A 16,942-nucleotide genomic window follows, 5' to 3' on the forward strand; every position below is an offset into this window, starting at 1 on the left:
TTCATTAACCAATCAAAACATCATTTTGCAAGGGAACGAGATGCGTGCAAAAAGTATGAGTGGCTCGGTGTACATTTCAGCAAAGGTTACGAACAGGCAAGTAGGTAGGTTTTATTATAGGAGGGATATTAATATGCCTGTCCCTTCTGCAATAAATCTGTCTGCTTGCAATTTTTAGTATTTTTACCAATTAGTTTTACTTTAAAAGTCCCTGTCAAGAGTAGAATATCTATTACCTTTAATATAACAAATCCTTTAATTCACTGTCCAACAAGAGTGGCCTTACTAATGCTGTCTCAGTGGGAAAATAGAACAGCAGCTAACTCCTGATATTACAGTCAAGTCAAGTTATATTAAAGTCAAGGAATCAAATAGAAAAGGGAACTTAGTGTCGGGTGAGGCACAGTTATTAGACTTCTTGTGGTGTTCGTTAACAGGCAGGCCTTTTAAATGTTTAAAGTAGTTGACAAGTTTCTGCTAAAGAAACCCTGTCACCAACCTAAAACATAGGTAAAAAAAAACAAATAATATAGTATTTTAAAAGCCTACCTGCAGTGTTTTCCCTTTGCATTATTATTTTTTAATTAACCTGCAACGTGCAACCTTTGAACCTTCTGGAAAATCAGAGTAACCTCTTCTTGTCCTTTCCCGAGACGGACTAGATGCTCTCTGTGCTTGCCCAGCTCATTTGCCCTTTCCCTACCTAAACTTTTTATGCAGTAGACAGGGGAGGAGTAGAAAGGGGATTTATGATAAGAGACCCTTTAATTTCTAATGTTGAGGAACCCTTGAAATAATTTTCAGGGCTAAAACCAATTTTTGGGGAGCACTGAAAAGAAAAGCTTCTGAAATTGGAAGGAATGTGCCCATTCAGTGGTGCTTAGAATACCAACTTTACAGACAACTAAAAACATAATTACTCATTCAGCTGGATCTACCAAGTGGTATTAGAACCCTGGTTGAGAATGGCTGTTAGAGTCTCAGGTTATTCTAGAATATTGCCCTATAAAGTGTCACTTGAATGTCACAAAAGTCTGCATGAAGGACAGTATGGCCAGCAGCAGTCTCAGGACATCTTCATATCTAACACAGTGACAATGATATGAAAGACCAAGAGCTGTGATCAGCTTTAAAAGAAATATGAAGGTAAATTTGCAATAATAGCCCCAACATGAAGAGTACACTACACTGATGCTTTAACAGAACAATTATGATGCAGAAGATTTCCATTGTCCTTGGATAGCGCAGTCCATGTTCTGCGAAATGTTGATGTTCAATGTTTAGAACACATATCAGCGATGTGATCAGTAAACAGAGCTTTGAGTTAATGCATTAGCAAGAATCAGCGTTGGAAAGAACTAGTTCTATCTAGACATGGAGGTATTCTCTGCCATAATCTCCGACTCCAGATCAGAACATACGTTGTCGACTGTTAGCAAAGGCATTATATGTTAAAAAAGGTATCTCAAAATGTCAAATGCCAAAAGGTCAATCTGTCACTTCAAACAGAGACTTCAAGATTCGGTTTCTGTAGACTTACAGCTAAGCTTAGGACTATGAAAATCAGTTTTTTCCAACCTGCTTGTCCCACTTATTTTCTTCCAATGTTATCAAAGGACTACCACATTCCAAGAGAGTGTTATGTGAGGGTATATTTACTTGCTTTTCTGCATTTAGCTCCTGTATGAACCTATTCTTAGACATATAGACTATGTAACTGGACACTGTAAACTGGTGACTACTGCAGCAAGTTACAAAAGTCTGCTTTCATGCTACCAGAGAATGTGCCAAGTTAAAGTGATCCCAGATTTGACTTTTACAGTACAAGGTCTGCTTTTTAATCAATTCAATATTGATGTGACCCCATATTAGCAGAGCTGCTGGGTAGATCTTTTTTTCTTGGACACCTCATTCGTGGATTCACCTTTTTTTCTTGGCCAACCACTGTAATTCTGCTGCTTTAAACGAGCTGTGCCTCTTATTTACTAAAATCGCACATTGTCCTTTGTATACCAATGCTCTGGTCATATACCACAGGAGGTATAAGGACAGGGGGTAGTTAGTAAATAAAAGAACTGTTCACCTGAACTTAACTATATCTTTCATAACGAGGACACCAGTAGAGATTTGTTTTTTTTTTACTACTACTATATAAAAAAAAGTAATGGCTGTATTTGACATTTAAATACCATTACAGTAATTCGTTTATTGCAGATATAAAATACACAGTACTCAGCAAAGCACTTAATCTTATTTCCAGGGCACGACACAATGAAACAGTGACTTATTCAAGGTTATAATCTATCAAAATGACCCGGACCGAGCTCTGCAAAAACGTTTGATTTGTTTTTACATTCAATACATAGTCACCTCCTTTCTTGAATGAGCTCAGTGTGCATAAGTGCTCTTTTTTTTTTTAAATTATATAATGTGTATTATTCAGTCACCTTACATAATATATAACCAGCTCAAGGTTCAGTGCAGTTGTGGCCGGGGTTAGGGACATGGATCTATATTTTACAGTTAATATTAGGTCGAACTAATTTTGGATTATTGAGCTTGGTTGCATCCCTGACCTGCATGAACGGAAGTTCATGACTCCAATATAAAAAACTGCTCTAAGGTGATATGCTACTATGAAAGCCAATGTTGAGCTCTAAATATTAGGCTCCCCGGCTAGAAGGGGATTTTAGTACACTCTAATTGAGAGCTTTATAATAATGTAAGTGCGTCCAATCCACTAGTGGATTCTCAGCAAGAGTTTATAAAGAAGAGGCTACAAATTAGGGATCAAGGGAGTCCACTGCCTGTTACATTAGGACGGAGGATGACAGGAGCTGTGGACTCCTTGGTTCTCTAATCTATAGTTGCTAATAATCCACAACAACAAACCACCACCACCACAAAAAAAAAAGCCTTTGGCAAAAACATGGTGGTATTGGGTGTATGAAATTGCCAGGAAATAGGATTTTAGTAAAGACAGCCAGCATAAGCATATGTGAGTATAAAATATTTACAGTTTATATAGGATATACAGCGCTGCGTAATATGTTGGCGCTATATAAATCCTGTTTAATAATAATAATAATAATAATAATAATATACTGTATATCTACAGAGTGTATTCTGGTGCATGCATTTGTAATATTACTGTAGATTAAAAAAAGAATCCCAGCTGTACCATAACTTTATAGGACAAGGAACTTGCTATTCATACATGAATCCTTTTCAGTAAATTTCCACTGACATGTAGATTATATATTAGTGATATCATCAGCTTCAGGGGAGTGGAATGGCGACCTTCTCAGCTCTATCACTGGTTCAGGACACGGATAAGCTGTATTATCAAAGACAAAGTTGTTACCAGAACATGGTCAGCCCGATAATCTGATTTTATAGGTTTCTTGAGGATTCTGAGTAATGTTATTTCTTTCTACAGAATACTTCAGTTACATTTTTACCAATTGCTGCTTCCTAGAGAGCTCAAAGATTGCATTCTCAGGAAAAGTAATAGACTTATTAATGTCACTGCTTCCTGGAAACCTTATATGCTGCATTCTCAGTGAGGTCACTACTTCCTAGAGAATGTATAGGCCTCTGGGTGTCAAAAAAAAAAAAAAAAAGTACAGGCTTGTTGGTCTTACTGCTTCCTAGACATAAAATAGGCTTAGTGATCTCAATGCTACCTGAAAAAAAAAGCTTATTTTACCTTTTTAGTGATGTCACAGCTTCCTAGAGGACGTATAAGTTTATTGAAATCACTGCACCCCAGACAACTAATGGTCTCAATGATGTCTCTGCTTCTTTCAGAACTCAGTCTGCATTCTCAGTGATGTGTTGGTCTTTGAAAAAAAGACTGGACTCTTAGTAGTATATTTACCATCTACAAAATTCACCAGCTGTGGTCTGATTATAGCCAGTGATTCCTAGGGAAATATTGGACTGCATTGTCTGTGCTGATGCCAGATCTTGAAAGGCTGCATTGCTATAAACTATAGCTCAATCAGTTATATTCTAAAGATGACAGGTAGATATGAAATTACCTCCAGAGACAACTAAGAGGCTTTCTTTCTTTTCTTTCTCAAATCGTGTGGCCATCTCTTCCTGCGATGCCTCTTCTTCTTCTCTTTCTTCTTGAAGTTTCTTCATTCTCTCCATCAAAGCTTCGATTTCACTTTCATAGTCAGAATTCTGCAGGATACAGAGAATAAACAGAGCTTTGTAAATCTGCCGGGACAAATTTATAAGACATTTTAGATTTCCAAAGCCTATGTGAATAGAAAGGTGTGGGGCTAGAGAGGATACACTATTCAACAGTGAAGCTGGGTGATCCAGCAAACTTGGAATGGATCCGGTTCAGGATTCAAAACATTTGCTAACAAATGACTTTGGAGAAATCCATTCCAGGTTTGCTTGATCACTCAGCTTGACTGTGAAAAGTGTATCTTTCTCCAGCCTTGGAGAGCTTTATTAAATCAGGCCTCGTATGTTTTTGTTGCATGACCACTGGAAGTTTGCAAACAAAAAAAAACATCTACACATCATTTGATGAAAACTTTTTTTGTTATACAGATCAAGATATTGAAGCCTTGTCAGGGATCGCCCCTCTCTGATGCGTTTCACTCAATAACAGTTTTAATCGTAGAATATTATTAGGTCTGTAATGAAATGAAACAAAGATCCCAGACAGTGCTACAATGTTTATGGCTAGGAAACAATAACATTTTTAATGAACGGTGAGCATCTCATAACTCCCAACAGAGGGACTGTCCCTCCTTTGCGATCATAGCCCTCTGTAAATCTTTTCTCCTCAGTTGTCTCTTCTTTCAGGCTGATGTATTGACCTCTAACAATGCTCCATTTAGTTATACGAAATATCATATAATGCTAAATCCTATATTCAAGCTTTAAATACCTGTATATGCTAAAAATGCACTTTAGCCGATCACTATTTTTGAATATGAAAACAAAACTAAACACATGATCCTCACCTGCCCCTGTTCCTTCTCAGAGAGCCAATATCTTTTTTCTCTTGCATCTTGGGCCATCCTCATTGGGTTGACATTCATTCCCTGCACATGCAAGGGAAGCCGGGAGTATCCTCGCAACCAAAGCATACGCTGCGTATGTGCAGCTTAGCTTTTTGCCATATATCTTAAGCAAATCAGGCAGGTAGGAGGGATTATTGCAGAAGGGACATTCATTGCTTGTCCTTTTCTGCAATATTGACCTGTCTGATCATGTATTCATAAAAGTGGAATTTGCAATACAGGTATGTTTCCTATGAACTCTCTCTTTTAAAACACTGCAAATACAGAAAAATATCTTTTAATACACCGTCAAACCCTTTTGTTTTGTTTTTTTAGATAAGATTAGAACAGCTACCTCCATGTCATGAAGAAGAGGAAGAGGGATTTTCTGCAATCCAGGATTAAAGAATTGCAGTAAAAGAAGAGTGTAAATTAGGGATTTCAGTGCAGCAAAAGCAATATATTGTCATCTTAACAGGAAGTTAGTTGCACAGTAGATTTCAAGCAAACCACTAGGTATTGTTCTGTATTTAGAGAATGAAATTTATACTTTTTTTTATTTTGCCCAAGCATACACTTTACATCAATTTTTAATACATTTATACATATAGGTGTAAGAATACGAAAGACTATCATTCCCCTATAAATATCCTTTTTTTTTGCCTAGCCTTTAAATACAAAATCAGAATGTGCGGCCTCTTACACTCGGCCTCTAGGAAATTTCTTAAATAGTTTCTCTGTTGGATGTAAAATAAATAAAACATCCAGAATACCCCGAGCTGAAGTTACGAGTGATCTTTCCTGCTATTGTATCTTGGACAGCAGATTTTATGGAACAATGAGACGAAATACAAAACAAACACAGCTCATCCATTACCCTACTGACCTCAGTGCTGTTGCTGGTCAGGCTTGTGTTCTCTATACTGTTATCATTGGCAAGATCACAAACGCATATCTTGTTTTTCACCATTAAATGGAGCCCATTGGAAGGTTCCATGTCTCTCTCGGGGTTGATGCCACTGCCGAATACAAAACTTGCCAATGCGTGGTAGTGAGCCAGCAATACCACCGCATGCACCAGCTCAGCCAGCGACCAATTGTTCTCTCCCGTCTTCACCAATTTCTGTGGAAGGTAGAATAAAACTGGAGTTATTATATACCATATTTAAAATAAATAAATACAAAAAAAAAATGGTCCAAACTGTCTGATCACAGAACCAAAGTCTTAGTCTTTTAGGGATAGGGTAGAACCATAAAATTCTGCCCCTGAAACAGTTGGTGTAAAATACAAAGACCAATGCCAATTATCTAAAAGGTACACAGCTATTCCTGACTTTTTTCTTCTGGTAAGTACAAGACGTGGGTACCATGGTCTTCCAATAATAAGTCTCAATGATGGTATAACCATGCGGAATATGTGGCTATAACTCAATATCAAACTGCAATTGATTTGTTTTTGCAGATGGATCCTTCCCATAAAAAGAAGCAATTTACATGCAATACCGTTCATCAAAAAACACATTTTTGTGAGGGTCTGAGCCCTTGCCATGGCCACACACCTTTATGTGCTCTTTTGTGATTAACCAAGGCCTGTGTGCAAGAAGCTTGTTAATTTCATTAAGATTTTTCAGCCTTTGTGGCACATATTCGAGACCGTTTAGCCATTCTGATGATCCTCCTGTGTTCAAGAACTCATCCACGTGCATATTTATCAAGTACACACACTGATGTCGTGCCGCAGCCTACAAGGGGATAAAAAACAACTCTGATAGTTATTTTTATATAATTATACTCCAAATTATTACTAGAACAGAATAAAAGGGACTCTTTATGCACATTGAAAACATATGTAATTAATAGACAATACAATGCATGTGCATTTATCAATATGAATGCGGATATTCCAGACAGCATCCACCATTAAATGTATAACTGCATATTAGAAACTATACAAATATAACTTTCTGTGCTTTGAGAAGCATGTTTAAACATTACATTGTTTTAATTAAACCTGTCTACAAATGTAAAATAATGTCTTTGTAAAAGTCAAGTGCCACATACAACTACAGTTATGCAAAATGTAAAAATATAAAAAAGGGCACAATGTCCACATCTATGGCACACAATCATAGAAAATTGCCTAGATTTTCTGTTCCATCACTGATCCACTGCTGCTTTAATCATCCCTACCAGTTTATAAGGCTGTCTATCTATATGTATATGTCTTCTTTCCAGTGAGATTGTTTTATGCAAAGCTTGGATAAAAAAACAAAACATTCAAGTCAGAGGACAAAGAAATCAAACACTGAGACTGGCTTTATGTTCCCAAGCTTATAAATTAGGTAATGGGGGAGACAGAATTGGTAGGTGCTGGCAACAAATAGAGCTGCAGCAGGAGAATGGAGAGAGAGTGATAAAAATAATGAGATGGACAGAAAGTGTGTGAATGTAAGCAAAAAAAAGGGAGATGACAGAAGAAAACAGGAGAGAAAAGGAGAACCAGGGTGAGAGAAAGAGGGAGAAAGTAAGAGAGAGGAGAGGGAGAGAGAGGGAGACCAGGAGTGCAAAAGAGGGAGATAGACAAAGAAAGACAGAGAGAATAAAAAGTGAAAGAAGGCAGAGGACTAGAAAAAAAGAAAGATTAGGTAAAGAGGGACTGAGGATGGTAAGAGATAGAAGAGAGGGGGAAGACAACGAAAAAGAATGAGAGAGAGAATAGAGGAGCGAGAGAGAGAGAGAGAATAGAGAATAGAGGAGCGAGAGAGAGAGAGAGAATAGAGAATAGAGGAGAGAGAGAGAGAGAGAGAATAGAGAACGCAATTTAAATGGTTAATTGTCACTATGTAATATGTTTTTTTTGTTTTTTAATGTAAAGCAACTCAAACGTTATTGTAAAAAAAAAAAATGGTTATATTTGAAGGATTTCAAATGTCTGAAAAGCAAAAAAATTCAAGAAAAAAGAAAACACAAAGATGTAAAAAAAATTTGAAGCACTTGCCATTATAGCAATGTAGTGTCTGTAATGATAAGGCAGGGGTCCGTCCATACGAAGCATATAGAACTGCGTGCGGAGGAACGATTCCAGATATTGCGGGTGGAGGCTCATGACTCTCGTGATGTTATCCAGGCGGCCGGATGTGCTGTACTCTTCCACCAATCGGTTAATGAGCGTAACCACATCGTTGGTTTGGCCAAACTGAAGGAGAAAGAAGAAAACTTGAGACGTTACCTTAAACAAGCAGTCCCCATAACCTCCAGATTTATATAGAAGAAAAAAACCAGAGCCACATTCACAGCAAATTCCAGATATATGCCTTCCTGAGGCCTACGCTGCCAGCGGACAACAATCCAACAACAGAATCATGGAAAGAAGAAAACCAGAACATGAACCTTATCAGACCCCGATAATTCTGGCCTGTAGAGGAAATCCTTTTATTTCTATTTCCAGATTCCTAAAGAAAAACGAATACTAGCATAGTGATAGCTATAGGTTCTGCTCCTGAAACTGGGTAGGTTGCTTAAAAAAATTAAATGATTACCTAAACCAGTCTGTATCTGTCATTTAAAGCAAATCTAAAGCTAAAACTTTTTTTTTACTTTTGGAAAGAATAGAGAACAGTTAAAACAGCGGTCATTCATCTTTGTCCTATTTGAGAAATTTCCCTTGACCCCCTGTTCTGTAGGCATAATGTGAAGCTAGAGGAAATCCCATTAGTAGGAGGGCATTTCCTTTTCAATATAATAAACTTTCACACGATATTTAAAAAAAGTTATGTTTTAAATATACTTGACCTGTGGCCTGACATTACATAGAATAAGTATTTACAAAGAAACATTCAGAGAACCGCTTTAAACCAAGCATCTACCAATTCACCTATGTATCTATAGGCACTATGGAGAAATTCATCTTTAAATTCACAACAGAGGCACTGAAATCACAGCTCCTTTTTACTTTCTATGAGGGATAGAATTTTGGGGGACAGAAATGTTGCCAGCCTTTCATTGATGTCCCATTCATTTTAATATTAACCTTTTTCTTTCTAAGCAGTAACCTTACAATACATGCAACTAGAAAGGATGGTCATAGCTTGTTTAAAAGGTCAACTCCAGCCCCACCCCCTGTATTTTGGTAGAATTGTATGGATGCCTTTCCTGTTCTAGGTTTCCTTACTCTAATTTCACCGCAGATAATCTATCTTCTCCAGCCCCACTTTGAGAAACAGGAGAAGCTAGGTAATCCAGCAAGCCTGGAATGTTTTTCTTTTAAAACCAATTATTATTTGTTGGCAAATATTTTCAACCCTAAACCACATCTATTCCAGGTTTGCTGGATCTACCATGACAGTCTTACTTCTCCAATGTTAGAGAACTTTAAAAAATACGCCTCAATGGGCATAAAAAGCTGCAGCAAGTCAGACAGAGCCCAACTTATTTCCTAGCTGTTGGACCCTCCAGCTTCATCTAGCTCTTTCCTCCTCAACAGAACTGTTCCTGACCCACTACATCATAACCTGGGTATTGGTTCTTTTGACCATAAAGATTCCATATCACATGTGGCATTACTAAAACATTGTGTTTTTAGGAACAGCACCCTGACGGACACTATTTGCTTGGATTGCAAAACTTTGTAATGATGTCACCGTCATGAGAATGGAAAGCTTTAATTCAGTAATTAGCATTTATATGAGGGTGGGGAGGAGGATCCAGGGAAGGCAAAATATTAGCACAGTAAACTTCCAGAGTGTCTGTTAGAAAGTAATGTAGCACACACAGGCCACGAAAGAAGGAAGTATAATCCCTATTTTTATAGCTGGGTGTTACAGCTTGAATTGTGTAAATATCAGGAACCCATTACGACCAATCAGATTACTGCTAACTGCTGTCAGGTCAAAGAAGATTTTGGATTCATCACTCTGGATATGGTCTCCGAACCCTACTTAATTAAACCCTCCCAGTGTGATTCTTCTAATCCATTAAGTCTATAAACTGTTTTGCATTTTTTAAATTAACAATTATCTGTCACTGTCAACAGACATTTATGAGATGTGCCCGGCAGGTGACGTTGGTTGGAAAAATAGGATTTTTTTTTTTAGATTGCCGGCATAAAATTTCAGCTATGAGTCATTTCTACTTTGTAAACAGCATTATTTTCCCCGAGCCTCCAAGTGTCAGGAATGGGGCCAAAGGAGTGTCCGTGTTTTTTAAAATAACATATTTTACATTTTGCTGTTGTTTTTATAAAAACAAATTTATAAATGTGCTTTCTTTTTATTTTTTTTATTGAGGATAAAAGTGAACTGGGTATGCTCATGAATATAGCAAGGCTGCAGAAAGGGTGAAAGGGTATTATTGGGACCCTGGCTGGTGGATGTGCAGTAAAATAAAGCTTCAACAAAACACTGTGCAGCATTAACAAGCAGAAAAATAGAACCTTGTTTTATAATATATAATCAATAAGAGGGTTCTGAACCTGACATCCCTGCAATTTAGCATACACACAGAATTTCTACTTCGCAAATAAATATAAAAATCTTCTTAAAGCGTAGGGAACCCTTTTATGCAAGGTAAAAATGCAGTTTTTTTTAGGTGCAACACAAAAAAAAATAGGTTGCAGCCCCACCCCCTAATTTTTGGCCGCCTAGACGTTAAGATTGAATGAGAGCGCAAAGCCTCCCGGGATACCTACGTCAGGTATACCGGGAGGCTCTTGGGCGCTCCTTCTGCGCTTGCTGAGCATGCACAGATGGAGCCTTTTTGCTCAAAGAGAAAAATATGCCGATCACATGCATGCACAGTGAGATCGGCAAATTTTTTTTTTCATCCTGGGTCGGGTGACGTAGGATAATAAACCCAGAAGAGAAGACAAAGATGGCAGAGCCGGCTCCAGGACAGATGCCGAGACAACACGGGGTCCGATGCCAGACACCCCCGGAGTGATCGGATTGCCCTGTGAGATTGAAGGTAATTGTGTTTTTGTTTTTTAGTATAGTCTTCTTTAAATCTAAACTACCCACCTAGCATGTGCAGATGTCTCTGCAAATTAGTGAATTCTGGTGTATCCAGTAAAGGGTACTAATAATTTTTACAGTATACAAAAACAACAGTAGCAACATTTTTGGGGAAGTCCTTTTCTTGTGTCCCATATCTGAAGGCCAAATTCGTGGAGAAAACCTTGCGGCCAGCACCAAGCCCTGACCCTACTGAAAACCTTTGAGTAGAATTGTAACGCTGACTGTGAGCCAAGTCGACTCTTCCAACACATCTACCCTCACAATTGCTCTTTTGGCTGAATTGGCACGAATTCTTACAAACATGATATAAGGCAGCCTTTCTCTATCTTTTTAACACTGGGAAACCCTTGAAATAACATTTGGGTCTTCAGGGAGCCTCTTCTATATTCATTATATCCATGGCTCAGCTTACAGTATATTGCATGGTGGTCAGTAGGAAAAATAATACATTGATGATCAGTGGGAAGAATGTCACCTCTACAGATAGCCAAAAGGACCATCAAGATGGTATCCGTCTGAGAGGTCCAAATTGCTTATTGCTCAAGGAACCCCTAGGACCCGCTGGAGGAACCCTGCTTTGGAAACATTACTTTAAGATCTTGTGAAACAGCGGATGTTGTTATAGCTGCAAAAGGGGTCCAACGCCATACCAACACCCATTTTTTTGGAATGGGAAGTACAACAAGCTCATTTAGGTCTTTAAATGCCCATTAACTTTTGGCGATTACTAAAACTAAACCATATGTATAAGCGAGCCAGCAAGTTGTTTTTACAGCTGAAAATACAGGCAACCACCTTCAAAAAAAAAAAAAACACAGCTGAAATACATAAAATGTCAAAAATGTTATCTGCCAATAGATTTGTTAGCAAAGCTAGGTTTCCTAACTTTAAATGGCCAAAGACTAACTGGCCATTGGGCCTAACTGGAAAAGAGAAGAGCAACATTGGTAAGGTCATCACTCTGCTCACTCTTATTCTTAGTATTCACTAACTTTTTAAACTAGCTGCAATGAAGCAGGATTACATGAAAATATGAAAAAACATATTTGGGTAGTTATACTAGATATATATCAAAGCAAAGGTTACTAAAACTGCATTAAACATTTTTTAAATATATAACTGATGTTTAATTCAATTACTGAGTTCACCGACATTGAAAACTAAAAAGAAACAGTTTCAAGATTCATTGTCAGTACGTTAATTGTCATTCTTATCCCTTTTACAGCCCTTCTGGGAGTATTTTTAGTTCGAATGTAAACAGAACCTATATTCTACACCCCACTGGAGATGCAAGCTCAGCAGGCCGCTCACTTTACCAGACAAACCCGGTGACCCCAATCACATAGAAACTGGAGAATTATAGAGAGCTGAAGCAGAGAGGAGAGGGAGGATGAGAATGATTTATCCTTACCTCTGCTTTGTATTAAAGGGTAGCTCCTGCCTACGAGTTATAGAATACCGTTTTAGATAGAGAAAGGAAGAAGAACAAACCGCTGCCGAGGTTAACTGCTATTCAGGTTCCATTGTGGCTATGCAGGTTCTCCGAATTTGAATTAAACAGATATTAAACCTGCCTAATAATCCTAAGATTTTATTTTTAAGTTATGTAATTTTTGTTGTTAAATTACTAGCCTCTGCAGTGCTATATGACAAGGTAGGGGATACCGGCAACAGTTTATTATTGTGTGTGCCACTGCCTCACCTCCGCTTTAGTCCACTGTAGAGCCCATTGCCCTCTCCGATTCTCTGCCACTTTCCAGATTTGTGGTTGCAAAGTAAGCTGCTCCTATAAGCATAGCAAACTGCTGCTATGCACCCAGGGGTAGCAAAACGCACCATGGGTTATTGTGTTTGCATGCACTACCATGTGGTTGAGGCACAGTTTTTCCAGCATGGAAGGAAAAGTAACTGCATGGTCATAAGTGGCATGCCGCTTTCAGGAAAGCCACCTCAACTGTTAGTGACTGAGCCCACAATACAATGCTGCAGCCAGCCCCAAGTCTGAAATAAGTGTAACTGCAAGCTGTAAACCTGGAAAATAGCTAAATATAAACGCTGAGCTACCTTACCTGTCAACAGTTGTAATCAGATCCAGAAACCCTTTGCAAATACTGTAGCTCAGACATATCAGTGATCATATATATATATATATATATATCTATCTATCTATCTATCTATCAGAGTTCTCCCCAGCCTCTTTTAGCCGGGCGCACCGCCCTATATGTGACTTTTTGAAAAGTGGCAACTCTATGTAAAGTCAGGAAAACAGCTAAAGACACAAAACAAAAATACACAAAAGCAAGCAAGCAACTTTACCTGCTTTACCTTTACCATTTAATAGTAAAAGGAGCAGCAGCAGATTGATGAGCTTATCTCTCTGTTCTACCCTATCATCATGCTCGTTGATAGCAAGTAAGCACTACAGATCACCTGATTGGAGCTTTGTGCTGCTTCTTCCCTTCCATTAAAAACTTTGCTACACAGAGACAGATAGCAGATCAAAATCAGGTGCCCAACTGTTGCATTACCAATTAAAAATATAAAATACACAAATTATATGTACGAGTTGAGCTGAAAAAAAAAAAAAATTTGGGACATTTGAATAAATGAATGTATTAAAGGATTTGTTTTAAAGATTGATTAGATCTTTTACTTGAAATGAATTAAGATGGCACAGAAAGAAGAAAGAATTTATGGAAATTTATGAAAGATTTTGTATATTAGGCTTGATTGTTGTCCCTTCACCACTCTCATGTTGCACTGCTAAGCGTTACCTCTTTTTCAGGTATAAAGGCACTTGGTCCTCTTGATGGTTGAGGGATTATGATTTTCTTATCCTAAAATAAAATGGACAAAAGGGCTTATAGTATACTGAATAACGGTAAAACTCTTTCCTGACCACGATTAAAATATATTGAAACACTGTTAAGATTTTAAATGATGTGTGTGCATAGAACATAAATGACAGCAATTTTACAGGTAAAATTAGATATTATAAGTATGGGCTCTAAAGAAAAGTGAATTGTGATGGTGTCTGGTTGTCTGATTCACCAGCTGGCTTATATCTCCCGGGGACTCCATCACCAAGATCTCCAAACCACAGCCATTGGCACCAACATATTCCATAAAGTGAAAAAAAAATATCCAACAGATTTCCAATGGGTGAGTTGCAGCAGGTAGGCAGATGTGAAAACACAATGGACCTGATTTATTATAGGTCTCCAAGACTGAAGAACATAGACTTGAGAGAACCTGGATGATCCAGCAAACCTGAAATTGATTTCTTAAAAATTATTTTCTTTTAGCTGTAAAATACTTTCATTGCTGGTTCAGATTCATATCAGGTCTGCTAGATCACCAGGGTGTTCCCATGATGGTAAATCTGTTCTAGTCTTGGAGAGCTTTAATAAACCAGGCTCATTGAGATACCGGCACTGGGGTCCCTGAGAGGTGTTTTATTTGGTAAAGGGTATCCCTCAGGGTGGGGAAATGTCCAAATCTGAGTTCAAAGCTTTGGAGAGAGCAACCTCCTCCAATACACACTTTCTCCATGCACCTTCACCACTCTGTTCCTCCGTATGACTCCAAATCCAAAGTTAAAGGCTGGATGGTATCAGGGCTTACACAGAGTTAGCGACTTCCTTCCTTTACTCAGGGAAAATGTTTAAACCCAGTGACCGCACCCTAAAAGAATAGGAAGGAAGTCACATGATGCTTTGTACCAGGAAGGTCCCGTTATCATTAAAAGGTTTTAACAAACCAATGGTGGAGCTCTGCAAAGGTGAGCCTTGTTGTCAAAGTGTTTGTTGTTTTCTTTTCCCTTCATTGACTAATAGAGGGTCAGAGTCTCTTTATGTTACTTATTCCTGCTGCAACAAGTGAGATTCCATGGCTGTGATTCAGAGTCTCTGAGGGGGGAACTTTACCGTGTCCCCAAAACATATAGGAAACCAGGGGGATGATTCAACACATCAGAATCTTTCAATTAACCAATATATTCATATCGGATGAACCCTTCAAAAATGATAAAAATACAATAATCTTAGCAGGTTATCAATTATTTTTACATATGCAGCTATAAAACTTTTATCAATTGCATCTTCATTTTATGAAATTTATTGTAACACATTGGATTCAATACTTTATGTCTAGAAAAGAAATCTCTATTTTAAGAAGTTGTAAATCTCATTTTTAAGACCTTTATGTATTATAAATTATTGATGTGTTTTTTTAAAAAAAAATAAATGACTTTTTTCAACTTTATTGCATCGCAATGTTGCCGATTTTTTGTAGGAACCTAGTGCCAGCTTACTATCAACACAAACTTCCAACAATGACTGCTTGGGGGCCCGAATGAGGACCTTTTTAGTACATTTATCCGGAATTCTTTTTATAAAAAGTTGAAGACTTAAGGTATTCATGAAGGATTTTTTTTTGCTTCGAAAAGAGTATAAAATAAATACATTGTTTTACATACATTTTTTTTTAAATGTTACTTAAATAATGACATTAACATTTTAAAAACTTATATTAGATTTAGCGGATAGTGTTCTCATTTTGGATTTGTGGAAACTCCTCTTTTTTGGTTCTGAATAATAATAATCACCAGGAAACGTGATATTAAAGCACCCTTCTTCCTTATATCAATTTTCTTTATATGTCTTATGTATTCTTAGTTTTTACTGGTTGACATTTAATTTGTTTTTAAGGTTTTTATCCTATTCAGAACATTTCTTGTTTTGTTGCTTGTAATTAATTTCCACTGTTGTACTTTATCCTCTGTATATTTTTTATTTTATTGTGGCGTTTAAAGAGTTGCAAATGTTCTTAGTTTTGTTTTCATATAATGTAATCTTCATCAACCATCTTGCAAACAGGGCACCTTGCTGACCAAGTGTTGCACTAGTGACTTTATTTCAAACTGTGTATAGCCACATACAGACACAAGTGGGATGATAATAATAATGTTCAGATCCAGAATACATGAATGCTGATCAAGCGAGGAGGGGGGTCCCATTGGGTCTTCCCCAGCGCCTTTTAGCGAGCGCACCACTTGGCATTTTTTTGTAAGCACCTGGTTGTTTTTGGGTGATCACTGAAGAGTTGGGCTGCCACCTGCCTAAAGCATCTTCCCACCCGGCTTATAAAAAATTCTGGGGAAAATACTGCTCCCCATTTAAAACCATATAGTTCATTAGCAGCTGGTCATTTGACAGCATGACAGGCTGGAACCTTTATTAATGTCTGGCATCAGATTTACAAACTCTAGATTTTTACCCTATGATTAATATTATTACACAGTATTTATATAGCCGACAAAATATGCAGCGCTTTTACAAAGTCCATAGTCACTGTCCCTCAAGGGGGCTCACATTGTCCCTACCATATTATTATTACACAGTATTTATATAGCGCCATCATATCACGCAGCGCTGTACAAAGTATATAGTCCTGTCACTAACTGAGTTCACAATCTAATGTCCCTACCATGGTCATATGTCAATAATGTAGTCTAAGGTCAATTTTTGGGGGAAGCCAATTAACCTCACTGCATGTTTTTGGGATGTGGAAGGAAACCTGAATACCTGGAGGAAACCCACGCAGACCCCAAACTCCATGCAGCTGGTGTCCAGGTTGAGATTCAAACCTGGGACCTAGCACTGCAAAGTCCAGAGTGCTAACCCCTGAGCCAACGTGCTGCCCATAGTCATGTCTTTAATACAGCCTAAAGACAATTTTGGAGGAAGCCAATTAACCTAATTGCATGTTTTTGGGATGTGGGAGGAGACCAGGGTATTCGGAGGAAACCCACGCAGACACGTGGAGAACCTGCAAAACACCATGGAGATAGTGCCCTGGCCCAGATTTGAATCTGGGACCTAGCGCTGCAAAGGCCAGAGT

General features: G+C 37.9%; 1 protein-coding gene across 2 annotated transcripts in view; it reads right to left on the minus strand.

The window, feature by feature from the left end:
- The window catches only part of SESN3 (sestrin 3), a 74,356-nt gene that overhangs the window by 11,047 nt on the left and 46,367 nt on the right, over window positions 1-16,942 (minus strand). The window contains exons 2-6 of one of the 2 annotated variants that reach the window (XM_072402751.1): window positions 13,816-13,878; window positions 8,029-8,226; window positions 6,590-6,772; window positions 5,917-6,153; window positions 4,044-4,191 (exon numbers count right to left, since the gene is read on the minus strand). In XM_072402751.1, coding sequence (XP_072258852.1) covers window positions 4,044-4,191; window positions 5,917-6,153; window positions 6,590-6,772; window positions 8,029-8,226; window positions 13,816-13,878 — 829 coding nt within the window. The remainder of the gene's footprint in view (window positions 1-4,043; window positions 4,192-5,916; window positions 6,154-6,589; window positions 6,773-8,028; window positions 8,227-13,815; window positions 13,879-16,942) is intronic. The other variant, XM_072402760.1, reaches the window with a different exon arrangement.

This window comes from Pyxicephalus adspersus, chromosome 1, assembly GCF_032062135.1.
Source record: "Pyxicephalus adspersus chromosome 1, UCB_Pads_2.0, whole genome shotgun sequence".
NCBI lineage: Eukaryota > Metazoa > Chordata > Amphibia > Anura > Pyxicephalidae > Pyxicephalus > Pyxicephalus adspersus.